This window comes from Centrocercus urophasianus, unplaced genomic scaffold (assembly GCF_019232065.1).
Source record: "Centrocercus urophasianus isolate 14NV4802_14NV808 unplaced genomic scaffold, USGS_Curo_1.0 seq_26, whole genome shotgun sequence".
Lineage (NCBI taxonomy): Eukaryota > Metazoa > Chordata > Aves > Galliformes > Phasianidae > Centrocercus > Centrocercus urophasianus.
This window is the reverse complement of record NW_024884822.1, coordinates 10732739-10758984: the sequence shown is the minus strand read 5'-3', so window position 1 is coordinate 10758984 and position 26246 is coordinate 10732739. Positions and strand designations below refer to the sequence as shown.

Genomic DNA, 26246 nt, shown 5'->3' with positions numbered 1-26246 from the left:
ATAACGGGGTTTACCAGCACCTTCTCAAGGGCGCTGCCGTGCGCCTCAACCACACTACCGCGTCACGCCTGCCCCGCCTTTCGCGCCCGTTCGCGCGGGCAGCGTCGTCCTATTGGCTACGAGGAAAATCCATTAGGTCTCGCCCCGCCTCAGCACGGAGAACTTCGCCGCCCATTGGTTCGTATCGGTGTCGGTCAATCTCCCTTCTTCGCGGAGCCAGTCCTCGTGGTTGATGGAGTGAGCTGCCATTCAGTTACCAGCCCGCCTCCTTTCCCCTCTCTGAGCCAACCGGCGTCCGAGTGAGGGAGAGCGGCGCTCTCTGATTGGTGGAGCCGCCTCCGCCGGGTTAGGCTGCGCGCCGGATATATCTAGCCGGCGGCAGAGCACGCCGTTGCGTGAGGTGCTTCTCGTCCGCCGGGCAGGCCTGTGGTCAAGCGACGCCTCCCGCTCCCGTCCCGCTCCGCCCGCAGGTGAGGGGGAGGGCCGGGGGTGGGCGGGAGGGAGCTGGCGGCGGGGCCGCGGCCTCGCGGGGACGGCGGAGGGCCGCGTGCGGCGGGGCGATCCCCTTTCCATCCCCCACCTCCACGTTTCCCCCTCTCCTCTTCCCCCCCAAACCCTGGGGTAGGCCGCGGCCTGGAGGGGTCGATGGGGACGGGGATGGGGACGGCGCTGAGGTCCCCGCTCGTTCTCGGCCCTCGTCCCGCGGTGAAGCCCGCCCGGCCCCGGCGCGGCTTTGTGGGCAGCACGGTGGGGCGGGCAGCGCCCTCGGGGCCGTGCGTGGAGGGCGCGGGGCTGCCGGGCGCCGTTGGGCTGCGTGCTTACCGAGCGCGGGGGGAGGAGCGGCCGGCGCGATGTGGGGCTGCGAGCTTTGTTCTGCGCGCTGCGTGCTTTTCTTTCTTCCTTCTATTTTTTCTTTCAATCCCGTGCTTTTTATCCTTTGGCCGGTTTGTTTTTGCTGTGAGGTAACACGGCGCTGGTCTCCAAGGGCTCAGCGCCTCCTCCGGGCCGCCGGCAGCTCGGTGCCGCACGCGTGATTTCGGGGCGCTGGATGCAGGATTGCGGCGCGGCACCGCTGCCCGTGTGACCTTGGCTGGGCCGGGATCGAGCCGAGATTTAAAGCGGTGCTGCTGAGAAGGCCGCTCAGCCTCCTGCGAAGCCCGAAATACGCCTGGTTGAGCGGGGGGAACAACGGCGGAAAGGTTTGGGTATCGTCCACGTGCGCTTTGCTCTTGGATCTGCATGACCTGATGAATTTTTCCGGGGATACTGATGGCTTCTTTTGTTATGGCTTTCGTACACGTAGTGAGCATTCATTGCAAAAACAATGACTTGTTTTTGTGTTGTCGTCCCCCCCCCCCCTTTCCCCCCCCCTCCCCCCCACGGTTGGCTGAAAGCAGCTTTTGCAGCAAGCCGCCATGTTTCCAGGCATGCTATTTTTGTCCGGCCTGTGTTCCACGGGATGAAGTGACAGCTTTAAGAAACCTGGACGGTGCTATCGAGCTCTAGAAGCTCACGCTTTCAGGTGCCCTGAATTGAACGTTGTGTATTGGGTTGTTTTCAGCCAACCACGGCTCTGAGCACGGGCATCAAAAAGGAGGGAGCGCAGAAGCTGGCAGACAAAAACTGCACTTGAGTTTGTTTCTAAAATCTTCCTTTTGGCCTGGTTTTCACTTTCTAATAATAACTTCCTTTTCAAGTAAAGAGGAAGCCTAATCGTTTTTGCTAAAAGATAATTCTGTGATCATTCTATGGTGCTGTTATAAGCCCAGTCCCGTGAACTGGGCTCACCTCTTCCAGAGGGCTTTGAGGCAATATATTCAGTGAAGTCTTCATTCACTGTATTTACTTCAGTCAATATTTTTAGAGAAGTTCAGCATCTCGTTTTTGACGAGCTTAGTAGACCTCATAGCAAAATATAAGGTTACATCTCATTTTTGTGATGAGGGATCTTGTATTCCAGAAGTCACAGAATGTCTTTGTGATAAAAATCTCTAGCTTTTTTTTATAGTAATGCCTATTCTAGGACATTCTAGTTTGCCTGAAAGACAGCATTAAAACACACTGGGAAGTGGCATTCTGCAGTCTTAGGAAAAGAATCCCATCCACGAGCTTTAGCAGATGTGTATCTCATTTTTTAAGTGTAAATAATCTTTTAGAAGGAATCTTGTATACATCAAATCTGGCTGTGAACAATGGTTTCTGTTTCTCGAGTTATGGGAAATAGGGGACTGCCTTTTTTTAATGTGCTTTCTGAGCGTGAATATGTTTGGCTGGAGCTAGAGAACGCAGTTAAAGTAGAGGAGAAGACCTGGCAGGAAGCTCTTTGCTTAAGTCCTGATTTCTGAGTATTTATCTGTAGTCTTTTGAGAATGTATTGCAGAAGCTTGAGTTTGGTATCACAGTTTACACTTCAGAGTAGCAATTAGTTCAGAAAGAGCCAAACTGTGCTGATGTTTCTTGACAGCGTTATCGTTCACTTTCTGTAGTGGCTGAAGGTGCACCTGAAAGCTGATTCAGAATCATGGAGTCATGCATTCTATGATCATAAAAAAGCAACCAACCCAGCAGTTTCCTTTTTCTCCTTGCAAATGGTTGTAACAGTGTATACTGAGGAGCATAATTTAATGAAAATGCAATAAAGAAAACAAAGATGGTGTTACTGTATATTGATAGTTCTGTTTGTAACTTCTGAGAGAGCGTTCATGAGATCAATGTGAATGGCCTGCTGGAAAACAAAACTTGAATTGTTGTAGTTTAATATTAAACCTGAGTTGTTTTGGTCCATCCAAGCAGTACGATGAAAAAATCAAAGAGGCAATCAAAGTAGAGCAGGGCTTTGGGTGGAGCTTGTTGTTAGCTATAATCTGCTGTGTTTGAAATAAACCAAAGGGGGGAAGTGATGGGATCCAGTCAGTGATAGGCAAAACTTCCTATGGATGCCTGTGTGAAATATTCAGAATTGATGTGAAGCAACAGGCAGTGAACTTCTTGTGGGAATGAATAGTCCTGATGATCCGAAGCTACCTCACTGAGTAATTAAAACTAGCAAAATGCTGCCCCCAACAACAACAAAAATCCACCAGACAAAACCCTTCATCCTCAACTACTGTAAGAATGCCCAAAGCTTTGCAGGCAGTGAATATTCTCCTGGTGTGGAGTCCTAGTCTTGCTATATTAAGACTGGACCTCTTCCAGAAAGGCGTTGCTGGTGGAGGACTTGCTTTGAGAGCTTGGAGATGGCGAGCTGTTGGTTATGGAGCTCTTCACAGATTTCTACATTCCTTACTGAGGCAAATGTGAAATACTGAGTTTCAAAGCATTGGTGGCCATTTCCCACTTCCTTCTGTGTTGCCTCATCCTGCTTCTACTTCACCTTATGGTTTGCTACGCTGATTTTGTTTTGATTATGAATCTTAACAAGGGACGGATCAGTCTGAGTTGGCTGATAGATGTCTGAGGAATAGCAGTCTTCTCTGGCAAAATGGACAGCAGTGCAGTAGTTGACTCTTGAAAGGAATCTGTTGCTTGGCATGCAGAAAGCATTTCTGTTAAACCTTAGTTCTTGTGACTCGAATCCAAATGGGAGTGAGCTTGAATTTCACAGCAGTATCTGTGTGGCTAGGTGTTCTAATCTGCTTCATCTGACTGCTCCTGAGTAACTTTTCCTTTTTACTTTGAGAAGCTGCAGTGGAGCCAAATGGAAAAAATGGCAGAGCTAAGAAGAGGACTGGACCTGCTGCCAACTTCATCGGGTTGTTGGAGCAGCTCTTGGATGTCAAAACAAAACCTATTCTAATGGGAAAATCATAGGGTTTAAGTTGCTGCTTTATAGAGGAGCAGTTTAGAGAACAGTATGGGCTCAAAGCTGACCAACTTCTCATTAAGGAAATAATTGATAAACAATTCAGATTATTGCTATCTCTGAAGAGATAGCTCTTCTTAAGATTGAATTTTCATGGCTAAAATGTGTGGAAAAACAATTCTTCTCATCATAGATTAATTGAAGTTGGAATGTGTCCAGTTAGATATGAAAGTCCTTCATCTTTGTTGAGGTGAACAGCCTCGTTGGGAAGATCTGATTTTTTTACTGAAAGGGTAGGAATATTTCTGTGGGTTTTGAGGCTTTGAGAATTGAGAGAACTCAGATTTTCAAGAGGAATTACCTCTGGATTTGTCATATCACAAGGAGCATTTGCTATAACGCTTAATGCAGTGTAGCTAACTTGTGGTCATCTGAAGTGTACTGATTGTGCTCAAGGCAGGTTATCTTAGTTTCCTGCATCAAAGTTCTGTACAGTAGCCTTCCTTAGCTTGTTCTGTTTTAGTATCAGGACAGTTCCAGTTTCCTACATCAATGTGAAGCAGGGTATAAGCAGCCCAAGAAGCATTTCAGTATGAGGAGGAAATGGAACGAGGCCTGTGCTCCACTGTGCTGGGGCTGTTTGCCTAACACTGCAGCCCTGGTTACAGCTTCTCAGTAGTAAAACCATATGTCCAGATATGCACAGAACTTCAGAGGATTTAGTGTATGTGGGGGTTGTTGTGATGGTCTTGGGGTGCTCTAAAAACAGTGGCTATTTACAGACCTCTGTAGGCACCTGTTGAAGGTGAAAACTGGCTTTTGCTGCTTTCTCAAGATTTCCTCCTGCAGTTCTTGCAGTAGTGCCTCTGAGACCATGTACCACGCTGTTCTCAATAGCTGAGTCCTCCCTCAGGAAGAATTCAGAATAGTAACTGCCAGCTCAGACCTCTCCTGCTTTCTCTAGAAAGATCAGGGATTAAGATGTATAGTTTGGTGCCTTGGTAACCAAAGCTTGGGAACCCTTTTTTTAGGTCAGTGAGTATCAGATATTTGAAACTGAAATTTGTGTGCTCCCTGGAGCTTCTCCCTTACCTGTTTTGTGTCTCCTTTATGTAAGGAGTGACATGCAGCTTCTGGTAACTTGCTGAGAAATGCAAACGTTTCATGTTCCAGTATCATAAATCTGTAGTACGTGTTATTGAAACAAGAGTAAATAATACGCCTGTGAAAGTCAGTGTTGTTATCTCTTGGTAACATAAGGAATAACTTGGCTGGCTGTCTTCTGAGTTGGGGAACTTTTCTCCAGTGGTACAGAACAGCAGAACTTCCCAAAAAGTGATGCCAAATAGGCAGTGTGAAGTGAGCTTCTCAAGCAGACAGCTGTAAAACCTGACCTGTCATGGATGCGAGGCAGCTGCAGTAAGCATTACCTCTACAATAAAACATGTTTCTTGATGATAATACCAAGCAGGAACGCAAATGCTTCTGCTGCAGTGTTACCCCTCTGTGTGTGGCTAATTTCACAGGTTTTGCTGAGTAGGAATAATTGCATGGTGTGAAATAGGAAATTGGAAGCCGCTTGAAAGAACTTTAGAAAGGAGGAGTGGGAAAAATACCACTGGTGGTGTAGACCCTACATTAAGGAAAAGGGAAGTGCTTTATGGGTGAAGGCGAAGAAAATTGATAAGAAACACTTGTGATATTTGTAAGTATTACTTAGATTCCAAGTTAAATCCCTTTGTGTCCTTTCCTTTTTAAACAGAACCTGACTTTGCTGTCTGTCTTTGCACCATAAGTGGGCCTTGATGCTTCTACCTACAAGGACAGTGTATATTTTATTGCCCTGGTACACTGTTCCTGTGCAGGTACAGGTGCTGCTCCCAACTAGCTTTGTATTTTGTTTCTCTGCTTTTGATCTTCACGTTCTTGAAGTTGCATTCCTCTGGATGTGTCACTGTTCGTTTAGATTCTGACTAATAGCAGTAAAAATCACAAGTTTGTCTCTTTCTTGCTTGGCAAAGCTGAGCATTAAGAGAAATGCTGAATGTTGACTGGAAGCTGTCAGACTCCATCACATCTGTGTACTTGTGGCTCACGCTTGGATCTGTTAGCAAAAACACAGCCTGACTTGTAGGATGACAGCTCTTCTGCAGCAATTCATGGTTTATTTGTATTCCTAGAGCATTCAAGGGGCTGTGCATTGCCCTGGGGTGAGGTTCCCCATCTGCACAGCCAGCAGGGGCTGTTCAGTACCAGCATGTGCAGTGCTGAGTGTAATTCTGAGTAACTTGTTTTAGTTCTGTAATAGCACGCTTCACTTACAGGTAACATGGGATACTTTCTTATCCTGATTATTTGGATAGTCTGAATAGCAAACAGTTAAGCTTTGATTTGGAGGTTTTTTTTGTAATGATGTGTCTTGCAGATGTTACAATGTGCAGCTCTTCTGTGGTGTCCTTCACTGGTACGTGTCAAAGATTTTAGAAAGTGGTTTTAATGTTGCTCTCCCTTCCTGCAGCATGATGTCAATAAAGCACAGAGAGGTATTTGCCTGAAGATGACCATTCTGGTTCCAGACTAATTTTTAGATTTCAGCTCTTTAATGCCTCAGATGCCCTATGAAGCACTCCCTCTTTGTAGGAAGTGTGGCTGTGGTACAGAAGATGCTGTTCTTTGTAACAAATGGAGGAATGGAGGCAGTTTGGTTTAAGGATCCAGATATGCATCTTGCAGGCTATTACTGAAGGCTCATCTGTGATGTGCCTTGGACTGCGTGCTGCTTTCCTCTGAGGAGTACCTGCTTCTAGAATTTCCTATCAATACTTACTTTCCATGGACTTACTGGTGTTCTGGGGTTACTAAGACTTGAAGCTGATAATCTCACACAGTTTGTTCTTTAAGTGTTTCATTATTCCCTAGGCAAGTTATCCCATCACTGAACTCTCAGCACTTGCCTACAGAGTGCCTGGCGTTTGTGAAATAGTGCTGCCTCCAAAGGTGATTTTTCAGACAGAACCCTTTTTGTGTGGCTCTGTCACAATATGAAAAGTAGGAGTAGCTGTGGGCAGGTATGCAGTGGCCTCTATATAAAATGCAGGCTGTGTTGCTCCTTGTGATGCTGCGCTTCTGAATTCCATGTAACCTCTAAAGGAGAGCAGTTTTCAAACTTGTGTTGCCTACTTATTTGAACTGCTTTTCAGTCCTTTATTAATAGTTGGGTCTTGAGGTCAACAGCAGGTAGTTCTTCCTTGTCTCCCTCAAATAGTTAAGACTGTTTTCAAATAAGGGCATCTCACATCTCAGTGTACTTGATATCTTGTTTTTAAATATGCATTCCTTTGGAAAGGTTTACATTACTCTTCCTCTTGAAAGAAAGCTGGTGCAGAGACCTGAACCCCTGGATGAGACGGGCTCTGGAGTTTGCCTAGTGATGCAAGCTTAGCTTGTTGGTGTTTCACTGTTCACTCCAATGTTTTGTATCTCAGTTCACACAGGTACTGGTTTGTTTTTTTGCTCAATCAGCAGCAGTAGCAAACAGTGGTCATGTAGAATGGTGGGGAGTGAGAAGAACTCCAGTTAATTCCCCTTTGTTGATTAACTTCCACTGTAGATTGTGTCTGCTGGAAGCATATTGGGCTGCTTTCATTATTTGTACTGGCTTTTTTCTCTTGTCTGAAACAGCAATCTTATCTGTTTCTAATGCTGACCACTCTAGATAGATAGTTTAAGGCTTTGAACACTGTTACCAGAGCATTTTAAGAAATCCAAAATGATACTTAATAACACAACCTTATTAACTGTTGATGAAACCTTTTAAAGTCCAGCAAAACTGCCATTTGCCAGCTTTGTACTGTGATGTGCTTTGATGCAGGCATCTTTCTTCCACATGAGCTCCTCTGGGAGTTTCTTAGCTCTTTTTATGTGAAGGAATTAACTGACATGAAAATAAGGGAGTAGAGCTGCATCAGGAGTTCCTGGTTTAAATGGGAAAAATCTCTGTATAGGGAGCACATCAGTTACAGCATATTAACTTGCATAGGAAGGTAAAATTGTAGAAATGAAGGGCATGAATTCCACGTAGGAGAAACTGATTACAGTGTTGGAAGCAGCATAACAGCTCTGATAGTATCTTAATCAGTTAAACCTGTAATTAAAAGCATGGGGGGGGAACTGTTTTGGTGCTCTGTAAAATGCACCAATTTGTTGAGACTCATTTGCTGTTCCTGCTTACGTAGCACACCGACAGCCAGCGGAGCACGTGGGGCTGCTGCAGGGCTGTTCCCTGTCTGCTGTGCAATATTCCAGTCAAACGGAACTGTGATGCACTGTAGTGATCTTGTGGGCTTTCGGATGGACTGCTGCTTCTGTTGGAACACAAGTTAAAAATACAGATATAAAAAGCAGAGAACAAAGACACCAGGATGATATAAGAGCGAACTGTGGCCCGTTTGGAATGGGCTCCAACTTCAAAAATTGTGCTTGTCTTTGTTAGTACCGCCGTTTTTATTGACAGAAGATAATTGAAATCCCAGCGTGCTTTAGGAAATGAAATTTGTGTTGTTCCAGCCTGAGAGACTTGGTGATGTCTGAATCTTTGGCTTCCCACCTTGAGTCCTGTAGTCTCTGGTTGTCCTGAGAACCTGAACGCTGCAGTGTGTGTTAGAGATGCTTGTAGTACATGGGCAGTAATAGAAACGAGATGGAGACTGGAGTTTTTCTAATTGTGGGCAGCCAATGGTCAGTTGACTTTTTTTCCAGTTTTCTCACCAAATTACTACACACAACCAACTAGCTAGCTGTTCTTTGACCCTATTAATTTTGTGGATGCTGATGGGTTCTGTGGACTTAAATCTAAATTTAATACACCATTTGCATAAATGGCTCTACTTTACATAACTGTACTTTAGAAATTCAGTGCCTAGCATTGATTTTCTGCCAAGTAGGAGCGCTGTAACAGATGGTGGAATTTTCCACCAGCCAGGTGATAACCACTGTAAAGGAGGTATTTGTCTTCCCCTAAGTCTCCTGGCTTAAGGAGTGGCATCACACTGCAGAATTGTTCTGATCCATTTGCTATAATTTGAGTTATTCTCTGCTTTACGTATATGGGGTAATGTGAATGTGTGTTTCTGGGTGGACTTTAAATCATCAAATTTTCAGCTTTTCCTGTTAACACCCTTTCATTTCAATTGACAAAAATGTGTGGATAAGCTTCCATCAGAAGTAATACAGTGATAGCCCAGACATTTGGTCCTGTCAGTTCTGTGCAGTATGAAACATTTCTCATTATTGTTGGTCAAGGAATAGAGGAACAGTGAAAATCACTTGCAGTAGTAGGCAGCAAATAATATCTGGAGGTGCTTGGCTTGTATCGTTCAGGTTGTGCTGCTGGCTGGAGATCAGGAACAGATGGCTGCTGGCAGAATAGCAGCAGGTGCAGCAGGAGTGAAAACAGATTGCAGTCCTCTGGTCAGATCATACAAAGGCTTTTCCCGTTTCTGTTTGGATGTTAATGAGAAGTGGGCACTCTGCTATTCTTCCTTCTGTGGTAAGAGTCAGTTCTGAGAGGACTCCTTGTGCCTTTTTCACTTTCAGTAGGGAGATCCTTTATTTTTGTCTTACAAATATGAGGTGCAGTCGGGAGCCACTGCCTTCTGTATGCCTTCAGTGCAGTGCTGGAGTGAGTCAGAACAGCTCTGGAAATGAGAGTGCTGGTGGGTTCATACAGGTGAGCTGTTGAGATCTGAGTGCAGCAGGTAACAGTTCTACGTCAGGTGAGGAGGGGAAGCTTTGTACATTCATTACAGAAGATAGGGGAAAATAATTCTCAGAGGAACCTGCTGTAACACTTATCACAAGTGAGTAGGAAGTCTTCTGGACATTAGTGAAAACAAAGAAGGGGTCTTCGTTGAGCAGTGATGCACTGCCTGTACCCTCACCTTCGACCAGGATAGAGGAGCAAACAAGCAGTTCATGAATGTTCTTCTGTATGGAGTTGCTGTGATCTGAGCGGATGTCATAGGACTGTTTTTCTAATAGTAAACTCATGGCACAGGGGCAAGGTTTTAAACAGTTCAGTTTTGTATTGCCAGTTACACCAACAGCCTGAATGTGGGGGAGCTGCCTGCCACTTGGTCCCACTCCTTCAGGGTTCTGCTGCTTGCTGTGCTGGTGTTTCAGAAGTGCTCTGTGGGAAATGGCTGCGTGAGGACATCAGCTATGGTACTCACAGCTTGCCCTTACTTTCCCTGTAGGGTAACACCTGATATTTTGTAGGGATCTTACTTAATGTACGTTTGAAGGCAATCAGTTTCATAGATTTGAGGGTTTAGTTACTTCAGTCCATCCTCTTAGACATCTGTATATGTAATATACTGTGCCTACAATTGAAAGGTTTCTTTAAAACCACAGATACTGAGAACTTCCTAAAATGAAAGTGATCTGCAGAATCTGAGCATCTCCTGCAGGGCAGACCCAGCTGTGGCGTATCACTTGCTTCATGGTTAGCTCATGAAGATATGAGAACATGGAAAGCTTCTTAGTGTACTGAAATGTATGTTCTGCCTCAATATTGCCTTGTCTTTTGTTTACAGCATGTTTGGTGTTACACTATGGCTTGGTATGGAGCAAGGGTGCCAGACTTGATTCAGCTCTATGTGAAATCCCATGCTCGGGGTCTCTTATGTTTTCTTTGGCATTTGACACTTCTGTTTCACGTTTCTGATACCACCTGCAGTGTGGTGGGTTCCTTTGCAGGCCCATACATGCTGTGCATTTGAGCTGTCAATGCAGTAGACTTCCCTGGTAGGTCATCTCCCTGCTGAAGCTGTAATTTGTCACTGGTTCGTAGCATTTATGGGGCTTCTTGTCTGAGGTACAGCAAACACAATGAAAGCATCATACTGGAATGAACTGGAGCAAGGCTTAAAGCAATACAGAGGAAAGGCAGTCTGAATGAAACCGAGGAGGAACAGATGATACCCATGGGCAACTATTTACCCAGAGTAGAGGATGCTGTCCTGTGCAGTGGCAAGAGAGCTAGTTCCAGCATAACTGCCAAGTGCTCTGCAGGCTCCATCAGATGGGTCTGTGTTAGCTTAGCTTGATTGCGTATTTCTAGATAGCACTGCTACTTCTTGAGGCTACTTAACAGTTGTAATATTAAATAAAAGCAGATGAACACAAATTCAGGAGTCATTGACTTTTTTTTTCCTTGAGGGCTCAAGTCAGTGATGTATTAGTTTTGATTTGCAGCACACCTGAAGTGTGTTCTGTCTGTGTGGGCTGTGTTGTGTAGGGAAGGGATTCTGTAGGTCAGCAGTAGGGAGGAGGTTCTCTCAGTTTTTACGTTTAGGTTTTGATCTTCTTTTGATAGATTTGTTTGCCTCATTGTTGGTACCACTGCAAGCTCTTACTGTGAGCACTACAAAGCCAGGATAGTTTCAGGGAAACTGACTACTATGTAGCCTATGTGACATCCAGAGCTAAACTGTCAGCTCAGCACCTATTCTGCTACCTTTTGGTATCACAGGACACAAAGAAAACCTAATTATACTTATATTAGGAAGCTTTGTTAGGAGTACTGTGGTGCCTTTTTTAAATCAGTTTGAACAGTTTGTACAAATGCTTGAAGAGAAGGAAACAGATGCGCACAGTGTAGCCTTCCTACAAAGACTTTTTTCTTACAACTTAGGCCTGCTGAAATGAGATAGGAGGTACTTAAATCAATTTGTCCCTTGGCCTGGGAATGGTACTGTTCATCTGACCTGGATTTAAATGACTGTGGACTTGTTCAGGAGAAATAAGGGAAGAGCAGCATGCGTTGGTTTGTAGCGCAGTACCTTTGATATAATCCGATATTCTTCCAGTGCTCCTGAGCAGCAAGTGCTGCACTGCTGACAAAAATAGATTGGACTGTTTCTGACCTTTTATAAATGCCCTTAATACAGTAGCACAGGCTTTACTTTGAAACATATGACTTTTAATTCTGATTGTGAAGTCAAGTGAGGTAAGTAGAACTTGGATCAACTGCAAATGACTTAGCTTCTTAGCAAATCCTCTTGGAGAGCCATTCTTGTTTGCTACCTGCTTTTTGCTGAGGGTATGTAGGATGACTAAATGCTGGAATGCTATGAGGTAATGTCCCTTGCCTGTGCAGCCTCTCCCACCTCTGGTTTGCTCCCCTGCAGTCCTCTCCCTCTCTTCAGCACCAAAGATTGATGACTCTGAAAATACATTGGTTAAACTGCTTACTGTGTAAAACTGCTAATAGGTTTTGGTGTGTGCTTTCTACTGTGATTATGTGGCTTATGCTGTCTGTATGAGAACAGCAACACAAAAATGCTACTGTTTGATAGGGCTTTTGCTTTTCTTTTAGTTTTCAGTTGACCAAAGAAATGGTGATGGAGAAGCCAAGTCCCCTGCTGGTCGGGCGGGAGTTTGTGAGGCAGTACTATACTCTGCTGAACCAGGCACCTGACTATTTGCACAGGTAAAGCTCTTGCTTCACTTCATGATCAGCTTTTGTGTGGTTTCTTTAAATCGTATGCTCAAAATCAGTAAGTAAACTTATTCCCATGCCTTAGCTTCATGTTTTTGAAGGAAGTTGCATTTCATTTCGTTGTGCTTTGAGGTGGTATTCAAACAATTGTTTTGAAACCTTTCTTCTAATTTCAGGATCTGTTAAAAGACTTCTCAAACCTTTCCACTTAAGTGGACAGCTGATCTCTGTTTAGCAGAGAGAAAAGCTTAGAGCGTTGTGAACTTGAGTTCCAGATTTTATCTGCTGTCAGAATATTGTTCCATGATATTTAGCTTTGGCTTGCAATCCCTAGTTATAAAATGGGTAACTTACCTGCAGTGCTTTAAGTAAATAAACAGGCATTGCTTCTTGCCTCAAACTTGAGGCCAGAGCTTGAGGGAAGCCTCCAGTGTCCTGTGTGTTTGGGGTACTATGTTTCTTTATAGCAGTGTAAGGAGAACAGGGTGCACATCTAGTTCCTATGAGAGACTTCAGTCTTGGCTGTTATTGTTTGGGTACCTGACATATCTGAAGACTGAAGCTTATGTGGTTCTTTCTTTCCAACAGGTTTTATGGAAAGAACTCTTCCTATGTCCATGGTGGCTTGGATTCCAATGGAAAACCTGCTGATGCAGTCTATGGGCAGTCTGTAAGTATTTGGAAAAACTTACTGTCACTTACTACTTTCTTTTCTCCTTTGTGGTTCAGACACATATCCAGCTGTGATTCATCCACTTTGTCAGGTGGCTTTCTATAGAGAAACATAGTGGAAGGGATGGCATTCAGAGGGATCTCAACAGACTTGAAAGGTGGGCCCAGATGAACCTAATGAAGTTCAAGACAGCAAAGTGCAAAGTTTTGCACTTGGGCCAAAGGAATCCCAGGCATGTATATAGACTGGGGGGAATGGTCCTTGAGAGTAGCCCTGCAGAGAAGGATCTGGGGGTTCTGATGGATGGAAAAACTTGACGTGAGCCAGCAGTGAGCTCTTGCAGCTCAGAAAGCAAATGGTATCTTGGGCTCCATCAGAAGAGGGGTGGGCAGCAGGGCCAGGGAGGTGATTGTCTCTCTCCTTGTGAGGCCCCATCTGCAGTGTTTTGTCCAGGTCTGGAGCCCCCAGTGCAAGAAAGATGGAGAACTGTTAGAGGGTCCAGAGGAGGGCCACAGAGATGATCAGAGAGGTGGAACACCTCCCCTGTGAAGACAGACTGGGGGAGCTGGGCTTTTTCAGCTGGAGAAAAGGCAGCTGCGGGGTGACCTCCTTGCAGCCTTTCAGTACCTAAAGGGAGCCTATAAACAGGGGGAGAGTCAAATCTTTGGAAGGGTAGATAACAGCAGGATGGGGGAAATGGTTTTAAGTTGAAGGAGGGAAGACAGGTTGTATGTCAGGAGGAAGTTCTTTACAGAGAGAGTGGTGAGGTGCTGTGACAGCTGCCCAGAGAGGCTGTGGATGCCCCGTCCTTGGAGGTGTTCAAGGCCAGATTTGGATGGGGCCCTGGGCAGCCTGGTCTGGTATTAAATGTGGAGGTCGGTGGCCCTGCTTGTGGTAGGAGGGTTGGAGATTCATGATCCTTGAGGTTTCTTCCAACCCAGGCTGTTCTGTGAAAGGGGAGGAACAACTGCCGAATTTTACACAGCAATAGTTAATCAAGGTATGCTTCCTTTTGTTGAAGTTCAGTGTAAAATAGCTTGCAGAGCGAGCTTAGAGCTTACTGTCAAACTTTCTTGTGTAAGTTTGGGTATATAAGTGTGTTGTTTCTTCTTTCACTGGAAGCTTCGAATTTATCAGAAATGACTCTCACAGTATAACCTGTATTCTGTCCTTCATAGGATATCCACAAGAAGGTTCTGTCACTAAACTTCAAGGACTGCCACACAAAGATCCGTCACGTGGATGCCCATGCCACTCTCAATGATGGGGTTGTAGTGCAGGTGATGGGAGAGCTCTCCAATAACATGCAGCCCGTGCGCAGGTTCATGCAAACGTTTGTACTTGCACCTGAGGTATGTTATATTGAGTGACAGCATTATTGCAGTGCCTCTTCTATCATGTCAAGACTTGAGGTTTCAGTGTTGGAATCTCCAGTGTTACACTGGGGAGGTAGTTTGCCACGCAGTTGGGTAGAAGTGCTCTGCAAATTCCTAGAGAATTCATGCTACTTCTTTGTGTTCATCAATTAACCTTGGGTATCATAATTACAGATGTAAATGCCCTGACTTGTGGCTTCTTGATAGCTACAGCACTTTTTTTTCTTATGCATTCTTTAAAGTGGTTCTGTCCTTAGTTTGCCTTCCTAGCTACTTGTCCTTGTATTGGAATGAGTGGGAAGAAGAAAATGCTTTTCTGTCCCTTGAAGACAGCATTTAGATTTTCTTGTTTGGTGAAGCACTTGCATGGTGTTTTGAGGTGGCTTTCAAAATACACTATTTGAACAAAATGATGATGGGAAATGGAGGGAGGATTGCAAATTCATATTACTTTTCTGGCTTACTTGGGGCTAAGAACTAGAACCTTGAATCACAGGTTGCTCTGCTTAGTGCTCCATCAGCTATAAGAACAAAAAGCATTACATTTCCTGTTGATTCATGCATGCTTGACTTCCTAGCATATCTTTTTACCTGTGTAGTGCACTTTTTTAAAGGAGGCAGCTTTGGATTGATCTTCTGTATTTGTGGGGGAAGGGTGACTTGCTTCAGCTGTTTGTGTTTTGTTACTTTACTTTTTGATATTGCATTTCATGTAATTGAATTATTTCTCCTCTTTTTCTTCTAGGGCTCTGTTGCAAACAAATTCTACGTCCACAATGATATCTTCCGCTACCAAGATGAGGTGTTTGGGGACTCTGACACTGAGCCTCCTGAAGGTGGGCACCAGCAGACTTGGTGTGATTCTGTTGGTGTTTGTCCCTGGGTCTGCTACGTGCTTTGTTTCCAGACTACAGGAAGTCTCTTTCTGCAGCATTAATCTTTATGATGTTCTGAGTCTTTTCCTTGCCTGTAGTTTTATTGTTTCAACACTGTAGTTTTCTGGTATAGTCTCTTTCTATTGAAAGAACTGCAAGGCCTTTTTTGGGCAGTAGCAATCAGATTTGTAGGCAACAATTGTTTTCTGAAGTATTTAGAAAATGTTATTTGATGTCAGACAAAAGCAAGAACTCAAGTGGAAGCGTAACTATAAGGAAATGTCTGCTTAGCACTGTGTTTTGGTAGTGTTTCCTTGTGCTCCTTGCAGAGACTTCAAATGTGTGTTGGTGGGAGATGAGTTGGAATTGAGTACTAAAGCAGTGTGTGGTGTTTCTTCTTACTTCAATTAGAATCGGAGGAAGAAGGGGAGGAACCTGAGGAAAGACAACAAACACCTGAGGCTGTTCCTGATGATACTGGTGCTTATTATGAGCAGACTGTCAGGTAATAACTTTGTTAGATGGTAATATTGACTACTTAGAGAACAAGTCATATGAACTTGCTGCTACATGTGATTTTTTTTCCCTTTTGACAGTTGAAAGACAACTGAAACTTAAATGCTGTTACGCTTAGTGCAGAGACTCCAGATTATCAGAAGATGTAATGCTTTGGTCTGTAGTGTAATAATGTGAAGCTTGCGTACTTCTACAGTGTAGTTTTATTTAGATTACCTTTGTTCTTCCTCTTTAATGAAAAGTGGTTGGCTTCTTTGTTAAACAGGTAGCATTCCTTACTACTCAGTAATCTAATCAGATGCAGTAAATACCATCCTTATTTTCTTGTGCTAATAGCAATGACATTGAAGAGCACCTGGAAGAGACAACTGCAGAAGCAGAGCCTGAGCCAGAGCCAGAACCTGAACAGGAACCTGAGCCAGAGGTGCAGGAAGAAAAATCTGAGCCAGTATTGGAGGAATCGGCTCCAGAAGAAACTGTGGAGAAGAGTCCTTCTCCAGCTCCTGCTGATCCAGCTCCTGCTGTGCAAGAGGACTCCAGGGTAATAACCATGTGTGACTCTTCATGTTCTTTCGTCAGGAAGTTTGACGTGCTGCTTTCTGGTGAGGGAAGTATCTGGAATTAGATAAGTGTTTAAATGCTCTGTAATTCTTTCCTGAGTCCAGATACTTCTTTTCATGAGCAGTTGCCTTTTTCTCATTGGCTTTTATACAACAGTAGATAGTTGAATTTCTGCATAGTAACTACTTGTCTAAATTCCTATGATCTAAAGGAAAACTTTGTAAACTTGGGGTTTCGGAACTTTTGTAACAGTGAGAGGCTCGATTTCTTTGGTTCTTAGTTCATAAACAGAGCTTCTGACATTATTTACAGACTGTAGCCAAGATGCAGAATCAGGAAAGTGGTTGAGATTAATTCCTAGCTGTTTCTTTTTTTTGTTGCTCTGTAGTGTCAAAGGAGTCAAAAGTTGATAAATGAGTACTCCATAGAGCAATGCTTTGATTAACTTTATTGTGGTACTTGGTGCTAGGCTGTTGCTGTCTCAAATTTCAGTTCTACTTGCGTGCCAGAAACAGGTTAGAAGTGGAGTTCAGTCATTGTAATAATATGTCTTCTGAATTGGGATGATTTGAAGGGGATTTGGGCAAACTGCTGATAGTTGAATCCATAATGTCACGGATTACTTAAACTTTGACACTGCTAACAGACATGGTAACATCAGGAGTATGGAGTTGAGTGTAATCTCTATTTCTTCAGGCATTTTCTTGGGCATCAGTAACCAGTAAGAACCTCCCTCCCAGTGGAGCTGTTCCAGTGTCGGGGATACCGCCTCATGTTGTGAAAGTACCAGTCTCACAGGTAGGAATTAAGCATCTAAAGCTGTTTCACTGCTAAACTGGCTGGCAAGAAGCTGAGATGGGAAAGAAGTAGTGAAATCAGTGTGATGAACTGAATTCTTAGGCACTGAGGACTGTCTAATTCAGTATTCCATGGTGGATGTCATAAATGCTGTTCCTTGGTTTTTGGACTGAGTAATTCTCATGGAGAAAAGAGGTTATGACTGCTGATTGTATCTGCAGTCTAAAAGAAATGTACTTAAGAGGAGAAGCAGTTTCTCTGACCTTCTTCCTTTGCTTATTGAGGAACAAGGTTTTGTCATGAAATGAGTGTATTGTGATACAGCCATCCTTCAGGTGGTCACTTCTTGTGCAGTTGTGCATGGAATGACATAGGGAACTTTAGACTGTGGCACTCGCTATCAAATCAATGTGTTTAGTCACAGGTGAGAAGAATGGAATTCAGGCTTTTGACTTAATTTTCAAGAGAACTGGTAAAATTACTTGATAGTGAGCTCTTAAATGCACTGCTGTTTTATGTTTGCATGATAATTGTCTTTGAATTCATACAGCCACGTCCTGAGGCCAAGCCTGAATCTCAGACTCCACCACAGAGACCTCAGAGGGATCAGAGAGTGAGGGAGCAGCGAACGAGCATCCCGCCTCAGAGGGGTCCTAGGCCAAGTAAGAAAAGCCACAGAGTGTGAAACTTTTCTGCTCTTTGATTTGGTGGTTTTGGGGAATTGGTAAACAGGAGTGTTGAGAGTCTCACTAACACTGAGGTTTTTCTGCTTATCTGGATATTGAATGGCATTCTCTGAAGTATCCAGGTTTTTATTTGCTATTTGCTTTCAGTCAGATGACAGAAAGCAAGCTTTTAGAAAATTCCTGGAGTAGGGTATGTATAAATGGGTATAAATTCCTATGTGTAGATGGGTATGCAGTCTGGATGCTCATTCTAACTGTGATGCTGTTCTTGTTTGTCTGTGGAACTGTCTTGTCTTAAACTTTACTCTTATGTTCAAGTTCGTGAGGGTGAACAAGGTGATGTGGAAACAAGGCGGATTGTGAGGTACCCAGACAGTCACCAGCTCTTTGTTGGGAACCTTCCCCACGATGTGGATAAAAGTGAGCTAAAAGACTTTTTCCAAAGTAAGTTGGTAGTTCTACTCCTCAGGCTTTGGGGTTGCAGCCATTGGTGTGGCCAACAGAACATTCTAATGTATGACCCAAGAACTTGGCTCTTCTCTTGCAGGCTATGGCAATGTTGTTGAACTGCGCATCAACAGTGGTGGAAAGCTCCCCAATTTTGGGTTTGTGGTGTTTGATGATCCTGAACCAGTTCAGAAGATCCTTAGCAACAGGGTAAATAAACTTTCAGTCAGGCTTCTTGCTCTGTTAATAACAGGCAGTGTTTTCCAGGTGCTTCTGATACAAAAAGGTAGAGTCCTGATCCTCTGAACAAGTAAGATCTTTCCTTATTGAGTTGTTAACAAAAGGGGTTGAGAGGGAGAAACTATACTAGTATTCAAGCTGAGAAGGGTTCCTTGTAACAAAGGAAAAGTACCTGCTTAGTTTATCAGCAGTGATTGTTCATGGAAGATGCACACTTCATGAGTGTGTGTGTGGGATGATGGTAGGCAGTGAATCTGGATGCACCTCAACTGTGCCATTACAGTGTGTTTTCTCAGTGGAATCCTTTCTTTTCTTTAATACTGTATGACAGTATTACTCCTGTATTTCTGACCTTAAATTGAAATCCTGTATTTCTGACCTTAAATTGAAAGGTAGGTTATCATAGAATGGCTTAGATTGGGAGAAACCTTAAAGATCTAGTTCCATACCTCTTGCTGTGGATGGTGTTGCCAGCTACTGCATCAGGGCCCCTTTCAATGTGGCCTTGAATGTTTCCGGGGATTGGGCTTCAGCTTCCCTAGGCAGACTTTTTTTCCTTGAGGTGCAGTTTGAGATTAGGATATTTTGTGTGGTTAGGCACCTTTAGCTGTAGAGTGTCAGCAGCATTTCTAACAAAGTTTGAGTTAGTGTTATTGAGCTTCATGTAATTATAGAAGCTCTTAAAGGGAGCTGGTAATTTAAGATCTTAGTGCTGATAGAGTTGCTTCCTTTAAACGCTTTCATTTTTGCAGACAGAGCAGTTCCAGTGTGGTCTAGGGTAAAGTTTGAAATGGGTGACTTGAAACCATTGCTAAAAGTAGGTTGAGTTGATCTGACTTTGACCCTAATTGGTTTGGGAGCAAGTAGTTCAGTGGCAGTGAGTCCTTAAGAAGTTATCCACAGCTAGTGTGCAAACATCACCTTTAGTAGTGATTTAAACTTGCCTGTTTGTGTTCTTGGATTGAAACCAGAGAAATCCACTTCTGTGCCCTTTTGCAGTGGGAGAGGTAGCTTAAGGGCTGAGTGCTGGGCTTTGTGCATAGAGTGTACAATACCAGAGGTGTGCTCAGCTGGGGAATTTGTGGCCTTTGTGTACTTGTTCTAACTGTTCCACTCTAGCTGGAGCCAGAGAACAAAGTGGATGCTGAATTCTTAGATGTGGGATGTGTAATAGGCTTTCAGAGTTGGTTCATTCAGAGCATCTTTCATGCAGGCTTGTGTAAATGCTTAAGTTACAATGGATGGACATGCTATTCTAAGACTTGATTTTTCTAAATACATCTTTAAACCTTTGAAAGTGATTTTTACACATCTCCTACCTTGCTTGAAGAGCACTAAATTCTATTGCATTGCAAGGAGACCCAGTGCTTCGGGCAAAAATGTGTTCCTAAAACAGACCAAAGTGGAAGATTTCACACTGCTATGCAGGCCAGTGATAGAGAGGATCTGTCATTCTTCATGTCATAGGATTAAGCCATCTGGGACTCTGGTGACAGACTGAATTGGTGTGTATTAATGAGATCAGGGTACTGCTAATAGGTCAGCTCTTTTTGTAAGAGGTATTGGAACGCTCATCTCTTATATCATGTTTTCAAAAGTATCACTTCTCCACATCTCCAGCCACTTTTCATCTGTGGTCAAGCATGAGACCGGTTGTATAGTTTGACCACAGTTACATTCTAATCACAAGTTGTAAATGCTTTTCTTTCCTTGGATGGAAAGAAGAGGATGAGAGAAAGTCGCAGAAATCTGCTTGACTTCTGGAGGCTTCCAGATGAATTCTGAACGAAAATATTTTCTCTTCTGTTCCAGCCCATCATGTTCAGGGGAGAGGTGCGCTTGAACGTGGAGGAGAAGAAAACACGAGCTGCCAGGGAGGGTGACCGCAGAGATAACAGACCACGCGGACCTGGAGGCACTCGCGGGGGGCTGGGAGGTGGGATTCGAGGGCCTCCACGTGGAGGAATGTCCCAGAAGCCAGGATTTGGAGCTGGAAGGGGGATCGGGCAACGCCAGTGAATGCATCGTGGATGTTGACGTGGTGGTGCAACCCCTTTTTACCTGCAGATTTGTGAATTTCAGCCTTGGGTATCTTGGAATGTGGCCCTAGCCTGTTATAGACTGCTACGTTTGATACTATTTTGGCCCCTTTTTTGTTTGTGTTATGGTTTTGTGATTTTTTTTCTAGTCCTTGTCCCAGATTCCAGCTTTGTGGAACAACGCTTTAGGAAAAGTGGATTTTAAAAAGAAAAGAACTGAATTTCCTTGCTCACCTCAAACTTACGGACTGGATTTTTTTGGTACCAGTGGTCTTTCCTAGAAGAATGTCTTTTTGTTTTTTTCTTTTTTCCTCCCCTCTCTACTGAATTTGGGTGCATTTCAGTCAGTGGAATAATATTTCACATGCATGCGTTCAAGAGCCTATAGGAAAACATAGTACTTGGCAAGTATTTCAAGGGCAGGAAAATAAAACTTTGATTTATCCCTTGAGGGTCATACGAACATCATCTGATCTGGAGATATTGCCACCCGAAAATTGACGTTCACCTTTCTCTTTGTGGCGCTGTAAAAGTGGAATAATGAGTATCCATAGAATCTCTTTTTTTCTTTTTTCTTTTGATACGTGATCACGGAAAAGAATTATAACTGCTGTTTTACCACTTTGAAATTTTGGATTGTGGGATAGGTTTTAAATGTCTAGAACTTGACTCTCAAAACACTTTTCCTGAACTTGTGGAATTTTTTTATTGAACTAGGGAGGTTTTTTCATGTTTAGTTTGTATTTGTATAAAAAAAAAAAAGCAAAATTGTTGTGCCTTCTATTTATCTCTCATTCCAGTCTTGGCAAATTGTTTAAAAAAAAAAAAAATAATAAAAATAAAAAAGGTCTAGATTTGCTTTATCAAGTCAAGAGTACGCTGGAGTTCTTCCAAGAGGAAGATGTACTTTCTTCTGTCGGTAGGCTTGCTAGGTAGAGGTGGTTATAGCTCAAGTCTTTAATACTGTCTGTTCTTCATCAGTTTGGCATTTCAATAATCAAAAACAAGGATTTTGTGGATGCAGAATTCAAAACATTTGGCTTTTGAAGCTGGGCAGTTCTCATTACTGATGCTGTACTTCTGTCACATTCTTTAAGTTTCTCTCTACTGTGATGGTTTTGCCATTTAGGCAAATTCCCTGCTTCTGCCAGACCTGATAGATGGCATAAGCATAGGAGGTGCCTCTCTGTCCTGAAATTATTACATTGAACACTCTCCAGTACTCCTAAAGAAGCTGAAACTGATGAAACAAATTTCAATTATGGGGATTTTAAGATCATATTACACAAAACAGCATTATATTTCTGTGTAAATATCTGGGTAGGAATGGCAGTCTTGTGTTTACGCCAGACCTCAGAGTTCTTGGTTATATGGAAGAACTGTGTAGTAAGCTTCTTTATCTGTGCTAGGGTTTACTGTTTCCATGTTTTCTTGGTTTATTAATATAACTTCTGTGCTTTGTTTGCTCTAAAGCTGGAGCAAAACTGCCCTAACTGCAAGGGGTGAGTAGGTATTACCTGTTACAGAGCAGTAACTTACTGTCACTTACTTGCCAAACGTAGTGATTGAACCTGGTTGTACTGAATGTCAGTAGAGTGTTGGGTTTTGTTCTGTTTTGGCTTCATCTTTAGTGTTGCATCATTTCCCTCCTTATGGATGTTTCTCAGATTTCCTGATGGAATGGAGGAGAGCTGAAGTGCAACAGCAATAGCTGTGGCTGTGTGTGCCCTCCCACAGCCAGCAGTGCTACAAATGCATACTGCTTCCTCTTGTGGTGGTAACTGGTATTTATTTTTTCTTTGGGGGGAAAAAACAGCTCTTCTCATTAGGAATGACCATCGAGTGAAGGTGTGCAACAGAACTGTTTCACTGAACTGTCCTTGTTTGTGTGTTTTGTTTGTTTTTTTTTTTTTAATTCTCATATGTTGTTTCTGGTGTTCTTGATGTTAAATCCAGGACTGCAGTAACAGGTTGCACTTCCCAACTGCGGAGGTGCTGTTAATAAAAGTTTCTATTGCTCTTCAAATCTGTGAAAGCATCCATAAACGTGAAAAACCCCCAACTTTTCTGTAGTGAAGTCAGACAATTCTGGCTCACTTTCATCTGAGTTGAGAAATGACTGAGGAATGTCAGTGAAGAACTGAAGTATGTAAAGTGAAGTGTATCTTGGTTTTGTATTAATCATACTCTGTGTTAAACAGTGAGACCCAGAGAGTGATCTTGTCAGAGAAGATGACAGGTAAAATAAAATATTTACAGAAACCTTTTTCTCGGGGGTATCTTGTGCAGAAACACTTCTCAGAAGCAAGTTATGCTGAGAGCATCTCAAAACATGGAGTGACGCTTCAGGATGTCTGATTGTGGTTGTGGTTCTGTGCTTAGCAAATAACCAACCATGCTGAAAGGACCTGTAAAGCTTCACACTGGCTTTTTCTGTTTAATGCTCAGCAGCTGTGTGCTCTGCTGGTTTATGCAATGACTGTGCTGTTAAAACCTCTATCATCTGAAGTCTTCAATGCGTTGTGCGTTTTAATGGTGAAGCTGTGATTTGGTTGTCTTTGACTGCAAACAGGCTGGAGTACCTACAGCAAAGATGATGTCTGATGTTTGAAGTCCACAAACTCTTCTGGGGCAGAAAAGGCCGCAAGGAGATGTCGAGTGAGCAGAACTGCCATGTTCCCTGCTAGCACCTCTGCTTTAGTCTGAATGGTGAATCTTGGGTTCTTTGAAGTATTGATGTCCATGTGCTGCAGAATAGAAATGGTAGTGAAGGTTGGTCAGTCTGTTAAGGCTGCTCTCACCTTCTACAGTAACATGCATAGTACGAGGCCGACCTCACCACCCTTACCTTAACTCTGATGATCTGGGGGTACAGTGCTTCTATATATGCCTGGTGAGATCTCTACCCTGGTCTCTTCTGACTGATCTTTATAGCATAGGGTAGGATGTGTAGAAATAAGTTTCTTTACCAGAGTAAGAAAGAGGTTGTGTGCTGGCACACTGCTTCCAGCAAGCTCCAACATGAGTCTGGAGGAGAAACCTCAGTATTTCTCAGCAGTAGCAGGGATATCCTGCACATGTGGGAGCCTGAGTTCCTTGGGGAAGAGGATGATTCTCAGTGCAAGCGTGAAGACTCTGAGTTGATCCCAGCAGTTTCTGATTCTGCGTCTGCCAATCTTTCCAGTCAAACTGTATTTTTAGTTCTTTACGTGCTGCCTGGGGCTAGGAGCAAATGACACGCTGGCAATTTCCCTAATTACTTCCTGCTAAAGCACGCACAAACGATCTCCGTGATTATTTCATTTCCATGCGGTACCATTCTCCCCTTGGCTGGTAATGTGGAAGAACGACTCTCAAGATCCTGATAATCTTGTTTGCATGTTGTGTGGGAGGTGGGTTAAAGGCTGTGTGAGTGGCAAGGTATTAATAGCTTATCTTGGGAGACAGAAGGCAATCTGAATGCTTCTAAACTCCATTTCTTAAAGGTAACAGACTATGAGCTATTGATGTATTTTCGGAGTTGAAGGGCAGAATGTTGCCCTTCTGTTTTCCATCACAGAATTCCACTTGTCATGCCAGGTGGGATCTGCTGCTGCACTGATGCATTCAGACACTATGGAACCACATGACTGAAGGAAAAACAATCTTGTCTCTCTTGATTTGGTGTCAGTGATGGTCTGTTCACATCCCCAAATATTCCTCTGGCTGTCTGCGCTGTGGTAGGTTTATTTCCCAAGGGATTTTTGCTGCGCAGTAGTTGCAAAAAGGCGCGTGGAAATCTCCCCTCTTTCTTTTCTGTGACCCCAGGCCTTGAGAGCTGAGTTTGTTGACAGGACCTGCTGCAGCTTGTGTGAGAATTTAAGGCCTAGTTGAGCTCTGTATGAGACTCACTTTAAAATCCAGGATACTGTGAAGGTAGGTCTAGAAGGTCTTTTCCAACCTGAGCAATTCTGTGATAAGCACCAGAACTTGCTGTTTGTGTGACTGTCTCTGCTGTTGGAAAGAGCAGAGCAGCGTGTTTCATACAGATTGGAGATGTGACAGGTTTGTCTTCACAACACTTGTGCACAACCCTTTGCTGCCCAGTCTCCCTTTGGTCCTGCAGGAATTGCTGTGTGGGGTGGAGCTCAGAAGGTCACAGGTGGGGGAGATGATTCAGAATGAAGGGTTTAACAGTAATACTGGTCTTCTGCCTTGCTTTCATTGCATGTTATGTTAGCACAGGCAGATGCTGTATTGACACAGCTGGACCAGCATGGGCTGTAGCCTGGGAGCTCTGGCATTAGATGCCTATGGAGAGAACTCCAGTAAAAATCTTTTAAATTGAAATCTTTGTACGTATGGTTCAATAACTGTATACCTGGAAATTGCTGAAACGCTTTCTATTCTAAAACTACTTATAAGCCAGAGGAAATACCTGCATAATATCACTGTATCTGGGTGTCTGTGCACTTTGTGTGAGGTGGAGGTTCATTGCAGCACAGTTTTACAACGCTGCTCATAAGGAAGCAGCTGCTTTGTGCTCTGACCTGTGTAGCAGAATGTCCTTAAATGGAGTGCAGTGCCTGCCAGCCTTGTGCGCGTCGATGGACTGCATTCATAGGGAAAAGGAAGGTTTATTTTTAAGGTGGGTAAGGAAAAGACATATAAGTGCTTTGTGTTAAGCTCTTAATCTCTTCAGAAGAATTGTGTTGTCTTAAGATTTTTTTTTCTATATTTCCCCCACCCCTCTGAGGGGAAAGTAATGTAAAAACTGCCTTCTCCAGTATAACTTTTGGAAGCTGTTGGTAGTGATCATACTTGGAGAACATCAGATCTGCCTGCTTTTCCTTATTCTGTGATTACCTAAACTCTTGAGTGATTAATTCTGACTGAATGCTTTTCTGTCCACCCCTTGTGAGATGCTGATGGTGTTTTAGCATTCACCTTGTAAGGAAGCGGCCTGAAACAAGTGAATGTGAGCTATTTCTCCCTCTGTTTTGTAGAAGTTGATTTAGTGGGAGTTCAATTTGGTTCTCTTAGCAGCGGCAGTGCCTCTTTTTCCCTGTGCTTATGAGTGAATGAACACAGAGTGGTTTTAATGCCACTGCTTCTGAGGCTTCAGTGTGATTGAGGAGCGAGGAGTCCAGCCTCACTGCCCATCCTTTCTGCATGGTGGGCAAAGACACCTGAATCCTGAGCTTAAACAGACTGCAAATGAAGCTCAAATCTGCATTTAGTGTTTACAGCAGGCATTGATCGGTGGGCTCTGATGGGTGGGAATGTCAAGGGCACTGTAACCCACAGGTGTCTGCCTGGCCCCTCTGCAGGAAGGTGCATTCCGCGCCTCTGCTCTCCATCTGTGTTGACAAACCTCAAGTTTTCATGCTGAGCTCCAGCAGAGTGGAGAGATGGTGAACCCTTCTGGCCTAGGGATGGAGTTGCTAGTAACCTCTCACACTGCAGCTGCCAAATGCAGCCCAGCTCATTTGTCAGATGTGCCCAGAGCCCTGGACTGTCCCTGGTATAAACAGTATCAAGGCTCTGTTGTGTTTGGGAACAAATGAGCTTTAGTAAGTCAAGCAAGCTTTTGAAACAAAGGTTTTCTTCATGCAAATGGCTTACAGATGGGAGAGATACAGAAAATAGGACAAAATGCATCTGCTTCATTGGCTTCCTTTGTTGTGAAGTTTGGGGGAGGTATCCTTCAGAGATAGGAGGTTCTGTGCTGGTGAGGCAGATACTTCTGGGAAA

General features: G+C 43.7%; 1 protein-coding gene across 2 annotated transcripts; it reads left to right on the top strand.

The window, feature by feature from the left end:
- Positions 1-377: 377 nt before the first annotated feature.
- Positions 378-22775, top strand: G3BP1 (G3BP stress granule assembly factor 1). 2 transcript variants are annotated; one of them, XM_042826285.1, is made up of 12 exons: positions 378-470; positions 12180-12293; positions 12891-12972; positions 14154-14327; positions 15097-15187; positions 15638-15731; positions 16079-16283; positions 17000-17101; positions 17652-17763; positions 18106-18231; positions 18335-18444; positions 20287-22775. In XM_042826285.1, exons 2-12 carry the CDS (start codon positions 12199-12201, stop codon positions 20491-20493), a joined length of 1398 nt encoding a protein of 465 aa, XP_042682219.1. In that variant the 5' UTR covers positions 378-470; positions 12180-12198; the 3' UTR covers positions 20494-22775. The 2 variants fall into 2 exon arrangements, with proteins under 2 accessions (XP_042682219.1, XP_042682218.1); XM_042826284.1 differs by having other exon boundaries at positions 18314-18444.
- Positions 22776-26246: the final 3471 nt, after the last annotated feature.

What these genes read in the sequence shown, in the direction of transcription:
- G3BP1 (XM_042826284.1), top strand. Translation starts at nt 12,199, where the DNA reads ATGGTGATGGAGAAGCCAAGTCCCCTGCTGGTCGGGCGGGAGTTTGTG. An exon ending in CTGTGCAAGAGGACTCCAGG is followed by an intron (nt 16,284 to 16,999) that starts GTAATAACCATG and finishes CTATTTCTTCAG; the next exon opens with GCATTTTCTTGGGCATCAGT. An exon ending in TCAGAGGGGTCCTAGGCCAA is followed by an intron (nt 17,764 to 18,105) that starts GTAAGAAAAGCC and finishes CTTATGTTCAAG; the next exon opens with TTCGTGAGGGTGAACAAGGT.